Source organism: Lentinula edodes, assembly GCF_021015755.1.
Source record: "Lentinula edodes strain Le(Bin) 0899 ss11 chromosome Unknown C8R40scaffold_3, whole genome shotgun sequence".
Taxonomy (NCBI): domain Eukaryota; kingdom Fungi; phylum Basidiomycota; class Agaricomycetes; order Agaricales; family Omphalotaceae; genus Lentinula; species Lentinula edodes.
Window position 1 is genome coordinate 1,146,681 of NW_025764309.1, and position 10,065 is coordinate 1,156,745.

General features: G+C 45.4%; 5 protein-coding genes across 5 annotated transcripts; 2 read left to right on the forward strand and 3 right to left on the reverse strand.

The window, feature by feature from the left end:
- Positions 1 to 483: 483 nt before the first annotated feature.
- Positions 484 to 2,800, reverse strand: C8R40DRAFT_1083782 (thiamine diphosphate-binding protein). Its single transcript, XM_046227279.1, has 7 exons — positions 2,374 to 2,800; positions 2,169 to 2,322; positions 1,912 to 2,116; positions 1,700 to 1,855; positions 1,471 to 1,579; positions 1,055 to 1,280; positions 484 to 1,000 (listed from the first exon to the last, which is right to left on the reverse strand). The coding sequence occupies exons 1-7, from the start codon at positions 2,657 to 2,659 to the stop codon at positions 643 to 645; spliced, it is 1,494 nt and encodes a 497-aa protein (XP_046091055.1). The 5' UTR covers positions 2,660 to 2,800; the 3' UTR covers positions 484 to 642.
- Positions 2,801 to 2,918: 118 nt separating this feature from the next.
- Positions 2,919 to 4,058, reverse strand: C8R40DRAFT_1166176 (uncharacterized protein; the record flags this gene model as incomplete). The annotated part of the gene is made up of 3 exons (XM_046230812.1): positions 2,919 to 3,682; positions 3,743 to 3,878; positions 3,933 to 4,058. 3 exons carry the CDS (start codon positions 4,056 to 4,058, stop codon positions 2,919 to 2,921), a joined length of 1,026 nt encoding a protein of 341 aa, XP_046091056.1.
- An 845-nt stretch (positions 4,059 to 4,903) lies between these two features.
- On the forward strand, positions 4,904 to 5,380 carry C8R40DRAFT_455904 (uncharacterized protein). The gene has a single exon (XM_046235120.1). It carries the CDS (start codon positions 4,998 to 5,000, stop codon positions 5,259 to 5,261), a length of 264 nt encoding a protein of 87 aa, XP_046091057.1. The 5' UTR covers positions 4,904 to 4,997; the 3' UTR covers positions 5,262 to 5,380.
- A 1,495-nt stretch (positions 5,381 to 6,875) lies between these two features.
- On the forward strand, positions 6,876 to 7,956 carry C8R40DRAFT_1083791 (uncharacterized protein). Its single transcript, XM_046227280.1, has 4 exons — positions 6,876 to 7,020; positions 7,093 to 7,519; positions 7,578 to 7,634; positions 7,693 to 7,956. Exons 1-4 carry the CDS (start codon positions 6,897 to 6,899, stop codon positions 7,775 to 7,777), a joined length of 693 nt encoding a protein of 230 aa, XP_046091058.1. The 5' UTR covers positions 6,876 to 6,896; the 3' UTR covers positions 7,778 to 7,956.
- A 231-nt stretch (positions 7,957 to 8,187) lies between these two features.
- On the reverse strand, positions 8,188 to 8,752 carry C8R40DRAFT_1066105 (uncharacterized protein; the record flags this gene model as incomplete). Its single annotated transcript, XM_046225726.1, has 3 exons — positions 8,188 to 8,229; positions 8,288 to 8,320; positions 8,372 to 8,752. The coding sequence occupies 3 exons, from the start codon at positions 8,750 to 8,752 to the stop codon at positions 8,188 to 8,190; spliced, it is 456 nt and encodes a 151-aa protein (XP_046091059.1).
- Between the last annotated feature and the right edge of the window lie 1,313 nt (positions 8,753 to 10,065).

Genomic DNA, 10,065 nt, shown 5'->3' on the forward strand with positions numbered 1-10,065 from the left:
TTAATATATCCACACTCTCTTATTGTAAACATATTTGTCACAGTCACACCCAAGGTATCATATAAGTTTCCCATTGTTCCTCATCCTTATTGTGTTCTTTCATGTGACATGATCAGATAAGTTTCTAAGGTGTTCCCTTATTGTTCCATATTTGTCTCATATCTATATCAAATAAGTTCTGCACAAGTTTTATTTCTTTCTTATCACTTATTTGATTATTGTTAAATTCAGGTCCAAATTATTATCTTATCTGTATTACATAAGTTCACTGATCTTATTCAATACTTATCCGGAAATTTTTGTCCATATATATCATATAAGTTTCGCATATCTTAGCACCTTTTATTGAGGACAAAGTAAATTGCGGTATTGGATAAGTCATTGATCAGTTATTGAATAAGTTCGGCATCTTATATGCTTGTAATTTCACGCTTGTTTCAGATAAGTTCTAGGTAAGTCACGTGAACTTATCAGAATTTGCATGCAGTGTATGTGGTTTCAAGTCGACATTTAGGTCAACTTCTGACACCCACCCTTATATAAGCTACATACAATTACAGACAAATTACAGACGTGGTTATCAAAACAAAACGCACACCAGTGATAACTTTACTCAAATTACTTAGCTTGGATCTCGGTAACCTAGTATGCCAATACTTCCAACAATCCATCAAGTATCCGCACCTCGTCGGGAATATAAAACTTCTCATACTGTAACGCCACACCCGGAGTATCCCAACCCCCTATGACTTTAACCGGAGCCTCCAATCCTAGAAATGCCTCCCTGCGCATTCTTCCAACGTCCTCTTCGGATTCGTTAGTGGTTGAGGTCGTGTTAAAACCTGACATTACATCGCCAGCAATCTGCATACCGACCCCACCCGTCGTTGGTCCTTCGTGCATGATCAACAGCCGGTGCGTTTTAGAGAGTGAGCGAAGAACGAGTGGGAGGTCGTAAGGAAGGATTGTGCGTAGGTCAATAAGTTCGATTGTAGGTGTACTAAGTCAATATCATGTCAGCCACAGTGCCGAAGATACAACAAATATTCATCACCTTGAGGAGGGATTCTGCCCCTTTCGACTCCGCCTCCAATCACCCAATGCATCTCTCACGGTTCTTTCTATCCCAGTACCTTCGGGAGGGTGTGTTAAGAGGTGTATCGCCTGTTCGCACCGATACACTGATGTCCCATATGTCACAACCGTCAAATCTGAGCCAGTAGTTAAAATTTCTGCGCGACCTAGGGGAAGGATGTAGTCTGATGTAGGGACTTGTTCAACTGTAGGGGAATAAAGATTAGCGATGTAGATAGGAAGATGGAGCGAATGACAAGGAGAAACAGGTTTCAAGTCTGATCTTGAATGTTTTCTCAGTCATGATCGCGCACAAGTTTACGACCGTAAAAATGGGAGGCGACAATTATCACTACGAATTGTACAGCGAAAACTGCCGTGGCTTGGGTAACTTACCAGCACTTCGATACAAGACCTTCGGTTCCATAAAGACGACTGGGTTTTGATCTCGGATGGAGGAGAGAAGGAGGCCTTTGGCTTGGAGCGGCGAGCGGGGTATCACAACCTGTGAAAATAATGATACTCGTTAGTTCGAACGCCATCTGTACGCTTGAACAAAAAGCCCTTGCTCCGGATTAAGATCCGAGCGAGATTGAGAGTGCATTATATATAGATACTGACTTACCTTGAGACCTCCTGCACCCATGAAGAATCCCTCGGGACTTTGACTATGATACAACCCTCCATGACCGACAGCCATCGTCGGACATCTTACCGTGAGCCCACCAACATTGAATTGACCACCAGAACGGTATCGGAATTTCGATGCTTCGTTGAGTAGCTAAGAACGGTTGAGACGGTGAAAATGAGGGTGCCTACAGAAACAGGGTTACACACCTGATCGAACGCCGGCCAGATATAATCCGCAAACTGTACCTCTGCGATTGCCGTCCCACCCATTCCCCTGCCTCCAAGCGTTGAATTGCCAAGTTTAGACCCCATAGAGGCATACCCTATTCCAAAGCCGACCACGCCTTGCTCCGTTAATGGCGTATTGAATACTCTTTCGCGACCGTATTCTTCTGCAAGGCCAAGAGTGCATCTGTAAGTCAGTTTGATTAAATTTCTAAGCACGACAACTAGAGAGTATTCACCGAAATACACCACCAAATGCGACGTCTTCACCAAAGACTATAGCTGAATCATCGGTTGATAGCGCGATAGACAACGCGTCGCGGATAGCTTGGTAAGTGTTCATTTTGCGCGTTTCTCGGCCGGTAGTAGATGATAAGGAGGAGGTTCCTCGAGCTGTATGAGCTGATAAGAGAATGAAGAGATATGAAATAATTAGTCAAGTACCTTCGTCCAACTCTGCATCTGCCCACACAATTTCTGGCATCTTCAGTGCCTGCTCCCTTGTATGCTTAAGCAATGCTGACGAGGCGATAGATGGCATATGACCGCCTGCTGGAGGTGGTTCTAGCGCGGATACCGTAGAAGTCGTGTTGGGTACAACGACTGTTGAGCGAGTCGAAGATGATGTAGAAATGTGTCGCCGGCAGGGCCACAGTCGCGGTCGTTGTACTGGCGAGACCCTGTACGTCGTACTTGTTACACGCGATAAAGAGCTTAGGGTGTTAGGCATCGTGGTGATAATATCAGTTGGTCCTCGTCGTTGTCGTAGTTTGGAATGAAAGTAAGCACAGAGTACTGAGTTACAGTACTGAGATCCGAAATGTGGCGTACCTTACCACGTGAACGCCTAATTACGTTCTATATTCAGCGGAAGGAGCCTTGGCGATTTTCTTTCCTTCTTTCCTTCTCATATTCAGACTTTCGAATGGTAACCCCAAACAAAAAACTATTCGTGGTACAACATATGTAATACATGAATCTAAATCACCTCACCAACCACCTGCACTAGCAATGAGTCGGAACTGCATACCTCGTGGCTCAATGAGCTTAGGAAGGGGACCAACAGTATGCTCAGCGACTGCCGAATGACAAGTCTCTGTCGTTGAACCCTTCAAATGCTTTGGTAGCGGTGCAATGGCTCGCGGAAATATCTCTTGTGTCTGTCCGTGACTGTGATGCGGCGATTGACCTCTGAGGAAGGAACCGTCAAATTCTATTCCCGAGTCTTTTGCGGGAGGAAAGAAAACTGGTGGGAAGAGTTCAAGCATGATGGTGCTATCAGGACTCAATTTTGCATACGCCCGTTCCCCTTCCGCTGGTGGAATGAATACCCTGCTAAATGTGTTGCATTCTTTTCTTCCTGCGTTTCCATCATCGACTGCTTTAGACCGCTCGTCCTCATCTTTATCATTGTCTCCACTGGTCCCTCTCTCGCCATCATCCTTGCCATCACCCTCATGATGGGGGAATTCCCATCCCTCTGCACGAAGCCTCTCTCGCGCGCAATGTATGCATTGCTCCCAATTCTCGCCGTGGTTCGCGCAAGGGTTGACCGGTGGCGCTACCGAATGGTTGGTGCTACCGAACGTATCGTCGTCGTCGTCGTAATTGCCATCAAACACTGGGAGCTCGACAAATTCAACAAGTTCTTCATCTTCTTCGCCATCATCGTTGTTAAATTCCTCTATCTTGTAAATAGCCTCGCCGTTCTGGGAGTGGCAGAGGTAACAGTTCGTGGTACAGTCGAAAATGTCTGGGAGTTAAAAAAGAATCGGAGTGAACAGTCGTTCATGTAGCAGCTCAAGAGACTCACGAGCATCCGTATCATCGGAATCATTGACGCAGTTGGCCTTCCCAACTCGTTCCCGGGGTATCGTCTTTGAGAGTCTCGAATACTGCCAGAGTGCAGGAAATAGGATCTTGCGATCCGGAAGCTGGTCGATACCAGACTGTAGAGATTGACCGTGATCAATGTGGTGAAGGTAGGTACATAGGGAACTCACATCAAAGCTATTCGCTTCCAGCTCGTCGGACCACTCTCCGGGACTCCCTTCGCAAGATCTATCATGATCCTGTGTCTGTTTGGCTTCACAAAAGATGCTACCTCTCATTACTCCCATGTATTCCATCATGGTACTGTATTATGTGGTGTTAGATGCGATTCTGAGTGTGCTGGGATAACAGAGTAAATCGATGGCAGGGAGAGAAGATGGACTTGAAAGTCTTGTAGATATGGTAGAGGGAAAAGCTCTTGTTTTGAGGTAGTTATGCTGTTATCCAATCTCACATTACTACCAAATGACAATTCATTCTTATTGATTCCACAAGTTCAAGTTACTATGCGGGATGTTGTGTGGCTATTACTCGTCTCATTGTTCATTGTTTTCCGCAAACAGTTCAAGGTTTGATGGTAAACTGCATTTAGAGGAATCGAGGAAAGCGCGTTCATTAACCCAAGCTTGGATATAGGCTCGGACCATATGGGTCTTTCGGAATCGCGTCAGTATCCTACGTGTGTCGCTGCAATCCAGTCATCTTAAAACTTCTGGTACCGCTTACCACCTCTCACCACTGATGTATAAACAGCAATTACCGCTTTCCGTATATCTCTTCACCTTGTACCATACATCAACGTCGCTATGACAATGGAAGCCCTGCGAAGTAAAATCTGAGCGTGGCTTGTTCGTTGGATGAAAATAAATGTCTGGCATCCTTCACAGAAGAGAGCGATTAAATAATCAAGTGGGTTTTTGAACTACAGATCAGCGAGAGCCAAGGTATAAGTTAGATAGACACAAACAGTACTTTGTGTCCGAACCACACTGGCAAACCTGTAAATCCCGCGAACGTAAGTTGCTTTCCGTTTGTATATTTGAACATTTGATGCCATAAGGTCGTGGTCTACGAGAAACAAAGAAAAAAAGAGGTTCCGTGTGGTGGGACGTGAATATCCTACTTCCACATTAATTCCTCACCTCGCGTCCCTCTGATCCTACCACGATCTGCTCCAAATCTATCTAAATGAATTTCTCCAAAGAGCACCTCCAGTAGCTCCTGGCTCAGGCTCTATGTTTCCTACTTGGTTGATGAGTATGCTTCCTTCTTGTCAAACCATGTTCGGTCCTCGCGATGTACAATGCACTCCGTGTTCCATTATGACCAGGATCGACTTCGACATGGGAATTATGCAAACTGGTCTGTCCGTCGCGGTGGAAAAGGTAGAGTTGTGTGGAGAAAGGTCGATCTCGTCTTTGAGGAAGATGGTATTTGTATTCCGGCGTATGAAGTGCGTGCATACAAAAGATTGGTCACACTGGGTTCGGAAGCCATAAGCGAGACTATATGCTTGATACGACAGGTAAGAGGAGCAGGTAAGTAGACATTGTAGGTCCAGAGGCAAAGAGTTTAGCTGAAACTGTTCATGCAGAACACTGCGCCCAAGGTGAGCGCGCGTCATTCCAAAACCATTGACATGAGATTTTTTACATGTGGTTGAAGGTGCGCAGCAAACGCGGGAGGAGAACAGGTTTTTGAACTAGCTGCGGTTGATGTATATCAGGAGACGATACAATTTAAATCAGGATGAACGTCCCAGAGAGATCATCTGAATCACCTTTGCGACCTTTATAACCTTCGGTGCACATCACACAAAACGTAGGTGTTATTTCTTGGTCTGAGTTCAAGGCCAATCATAAATGCATAACTGTGATGACTGACTCGAGACTTAGACCATGATGATCCCTTCAGACTCGGATTTACACAAGTCGCAACAAGGACCATCATCAGCATCATCACAACCACCCTCACCACCACTAGTTTCTTCGACAACTCCCACTGCAACCCCTCCTCAGAAGAAGGAAGGTTGTTGGTGTTGCTTCCGTTGCTTTAATCACTGTTTCGGAGGATGTAATCGGAAACGGATTACTCGGAAGGAGCTGGATGACCGGAAGCAGGTAGTAGGAGCATCGGGAGTGAATGGGTTGGATTTGGATTTGGAACTTGGACTTGGCGGTGTGAGATCAAGCTCCAACGGTGAGAAGGAGGAAATGGTGCAGACAGGTGGTTTGGTGAATGGAGCACAGGAGTCGTTGCCGCCGCCAGCTTATACTCAGCATTGAACACAGTTATTAGACCGAGAGCATAACATTGCACAGTGAATTACTTAAGACACGGGGGAATTAGTGGCATTACACAATGAATTCGCAGACAACATTAAAAAACATAGCAGCTGTACTCATACCAATATTAGTTGCCCATGTCCATACACCACCTGCTGCCCAAGTAACCCCGATCAGCACGTCAGAGAACAAACTCCAAATGGTTCCAAAAATATTTTCCAAACTCATCTTTGCTTTAACCCGCTAACCGTCAACTGACAGCTTCGCAAAAAGGTCCAAGCAAGGAAGAGAAAGAAAAAACAAAACAAGATCCCCCGACGACGCAAGCCAGTACTGCAGTAGCAAGGTCATCACGTCCCCCGTGTTGCAAGCAGAGCACGAAGGAACAAGGGCGGCAAAAATTAGATAACCAAATACGGAGGGCGGTGCCCTCGTAATAGTGGTTAAACTATTAAGAACAGATACTACACTTGATCTAAGCCAAAAGGCCAGAGTGGTAAAGAATCGAAGAGGTGCAGGCGAGGCTTTTATAGGTCTAGGTATTGCGCACGGACCAGGCGGATAGCCGAACTAGTCACGTTAATTTTCTATGGTCTCCGAAATTCGGAATTACTTCAAAAAGTGTGTCGGTCTTCTGAGGTGCGTTGTGAGAGAAAGATCATTTTTAAATATTGATATCGAAGACGTTGCTACAATATTATACCATTGTGAGAGCAAGAGCGCGGCCGTCTGTGGCCATACCCAAATTAGCACCAACGACCTCGGCTGGTCCCGGCACAGTACGTCATCACGAGAAATAATCAAGGTGAGCGCTTATTACCTTTGCAAAATACACCTTACTTGTTTACCATGACTATCCTCACCATCGTCTCATTACTTGTACTCTCTGCTATTCCTAGCCATGCGCAATTCGGAAACAACGATAATTTCCATCACAATACTACAACAAGGATAATAGCTGCAGTTGTCGTTGGTACGTCCTATCTACTTCCTTCGATGGTTCTTTTCGTCTGTACTCATATTTTTCATATCTTATCCAAACTAGTCGTACTTTTCCTACTTGCCCTGGCTCTCCTCGGAATGTCATACAGACGACGACAACAGCGAAGATTAGGTGTTCAGAATATCGTGCTCACAAGACCGCCTCCCCCTCCTGGATATTGGAATTCACAAGGTGGACCAATTCAAGAACCTTATGCGTACAACGTACCGCCGCAGGGATACGATCCTGCAGCCTACTCACCACCGAGTGGGCCTCCACCGAAGGATGGGTATTACGGAAATGGAGGCTATGCTCCGGTACGTTCCTCTTTGCTTTCACTCGAGTGCTGCGCTTCCTTCCCACTTACTCACGTCTATCTATTTCCGTCCTGTCCTAATTTATCTCAAATCATCTCAATTAGCCTCCCGGACCACCACCTTCCCATATGGGATATGGAGCTGGGTATGGCGAAAATTTGTACCTCAATTCCGTATGTGCATAATCAATCTGGTGCTAATATATGTGTTCATCAATTGGGTTCGATATAGCCTGCTGCTGGTGCTTCCGCTGGACTGCAATCACCGGCCTACGACGGTTACTTACCCGTACGTACATGTCTTCTTTATGTATTTCCTTCATCTCATCGTCATTCCTAAATCGTAGCCTCCTGGCCCGCCACCGCAGGCTCATGTACAAAGTAAAGCTTAAAGATAAACTTGATCGCGCCTCACTTTCGTTGTTTTACTAATTGAGCATGATCTATGTATCGTTATGGACGATGTATACTATCAGTATCGCTGTATTCGTTTCCTTTCTTGCATTTTTGCCAAGTTTATTACGGACAGTTGTTTGCTGGATTTTTTTCTTCCATGTTATATTTGGGTGTTGTATAACATACATATGTAGTGAACTGTTTTGGTTGACTCAATCATTTAGTTGAATTATAAGTGTCCTCGCACAACAGAAAGGCAATTGCACAAAAATACAGAGGAGTGCAAGTACATTCGCGATACACAATATGTAATACATGCACTGAATTGTGTATGCGCCGCAAGGATTACTGTCCATTGTTTACGCTGGCATTATGATGGTCATCGATAATAACATAAAGTGGCGAGTCAAGGAGAGAGGCAGAGGAAGAATACGATGTTCAAACTTTTACGATCTGAATCCACCAACGAATTGATCGTTTTGTCCACCCTATGTGAACAATAATGTCAGTGACCAACGATGACTATGAACATATGAACACCCATACCGTTGTATGTGCAGGTGGAGGTGGGCCAGGGGGCTAAATCATATTTAATTAAAAGCCACAGTCGCAAAATAGCCAACGACATACCGGAGCATACCCAGAACCTTCCTTACCATACGGAGGCGGAGGCGGAGGCGATGTCTGCGGGTAGCTACTTCCCGCGCCATTCTGAGTCGGACCGATGTACGAATTAGGAACACCATTTCCATAGCCATATCCAGCACCCGCTGGCTGCTGATGTTGTGGGAGCATCGTATTCTGATTGGGATTCTGCTTCCCGAGTGGAAACATGCCCCCCGCGCCAAACAGCGGCCGTCCGCCTGTGCCATAAAATCCAGCACCTGGGCCACCGGCTGTATAGTTTGTAGAAGAGGGGTTTCGTAGCCTTCGTCGTCTGCGTGCCATTACGCAGCATGATATGAGGAGAAGGAGGAGAACGAGACATCCTGAACGATGAAGGTTGGTCATTGATTGAGTGTTCGTATAAGATTAGATTCGACTCTTACCAACAACGATTCCAGCTACTATCCTACCCACAGATGATGTCCGCCTTCTCGTCGTGACTTGAGCGTTCACAGCATTAGATGCGAGAAAAAGTATTAGAGTTGTCGAGGCGGTATACATGATAAATTGAGGAGAGATAAATTTGGGGGATCCCTGGATCCAGTACACATCTTATATAACATCGCAATTTGGGGAGTGGGAGCAGTTGGTCACAGGAATGACGATGAAGTCGAAGAATGTCGAAGCACAGCCACCCATGATCTCACAAGTGCTCGAATCGGGTTTAACGAGCAACAACGACAAACAAACAAACACTCTTCTCTCCGAACCGTAATTCGAAGCTCTCGCTCTTGCTCTTGCTCTGCCACCTCCTACCTCAACGGATGCGGTCAATGTAAAGGCGGAAATAGCTTTGAAGAGCTTCAAGTTCGCTCCAGATCTTCAGCGTACAAAGTCAAAAAAATAGTTTCCGTAAAAGTCTTTCTTTCTTGGTCTCTTCAGGTCACGTTGTTACGCCACTAGAACCATTCAAAGTCAAGAATTTAGGCCCAGGCTCCGCAAGTCAGCAAACAACATCATGTTATCTTGCAACATACTCAATGTCATTATCCCTCGATGGACCTGTTCAAGGGTAAGCAACCAAACTGCGTGGTCCACCGCTTTTGATTTATTTATTTCCAAATGATAGATAACAACTTGTCCTTTTATTATTCTGATACAAGTCTACATTTGAATCAGAGCGTAGCGCTCGACTAAAAAGCCCTTACAGATTTAAAATGGCAACCGCTATTTCACCGATCGTCCACAACTTTGGAAGCGCCCGGGGAAACTATGAGAACGGCGAGGGATTCGGATAATGCCAGAGTTGGAGAATCGGAATACGCCGGTGAATGGGAGCAGTATTCAATCTATTTTGCGGTATTCGATTTTTGGCCTGAAAAAAGAAATTAACTCACAGAACGGTCAACGATCACCCAGCAGATGATTGGCTCCTGTGGCAGAAGTCGTGCATTACTCGTGCATACAATAACTGTGTGTTGCGCAGTAAGTTAGTTCTGCATTGGTAGAATTAAACAATTGATGCGCTTTCTTGCTGATCATAAACATTTGAATCATGATAAGGGAACTGCCGTGGGTTTGACATTTTGCATTGCTCACTGTTTCACAACTTCCTCTAATCTACTCCTGAATCAGTATTCAAGCCAAGTCTGAGAGTCTATGAGACTCGACAGGCATGACTCAGCGCACAGTTTTCTTGATCTTTGATTCCCCTCTCG

What these genes read in the sequence shown, in the direction of transcription:
- C8R40DRAFT_1083782 (XM_046227279.1), bottom strand. Translation starts at nt 2,659, where the DNA reads ATGCCTAACACCCTAAGCTCTTTATCGCGTGTAACAAGTACGACGTAC. An exon ending in GGTCTTGTATCGAAGTGCTG is followed by an intron (nt 1,281 to 1,470) that starts GTAAGTTACCCA and finishes ATTCCCCTACAG; the next exon opens with TTGAACAAGTCCCTACATCA. An exon ending in GGGCAGAATCCCTCCTCAAG is followed by an intron (nt 1,001 to 1,054) that starts GTGATGAATATT and finishes ATATTGACTTAG; the next exon opens with TACACCTACAATCGAACTTA.
- C8R40DRAFT_455904 (XM_046235120.1), top strand. Translation starts at nt 4,998, where the DNA reads ATGTTTCCTACTTGGTTGATGAGTATGCTTCCTTCTTGTCAAACCATG.
- C8R40DRAFT_1083791 (XM_046227280.1), top strand. Translation starts at nt 6,897, where the DNA reads ATGACTATCCTCACCATCGTCTCATTACTTGTACTCTCTGCTATTCCT. An exon ending in AATAGCTGCAGTTGTCGTTG is followed by an intron (nt 7,021 to 7,092) that starts GTACGTCCTATC and finishes TATCCAAACTAG; the next exon opens with TCGTACTTTTCCTACTTGCC. An exon ending in CCTACGACGGTTACTTACCC is followed by an intron (nt 7,635 to 7,692) that starts GTACGTACATGT and finishes CCTAAATCGTAG; the next exon opens with CCTCCTGGCCCGCCACCGCA.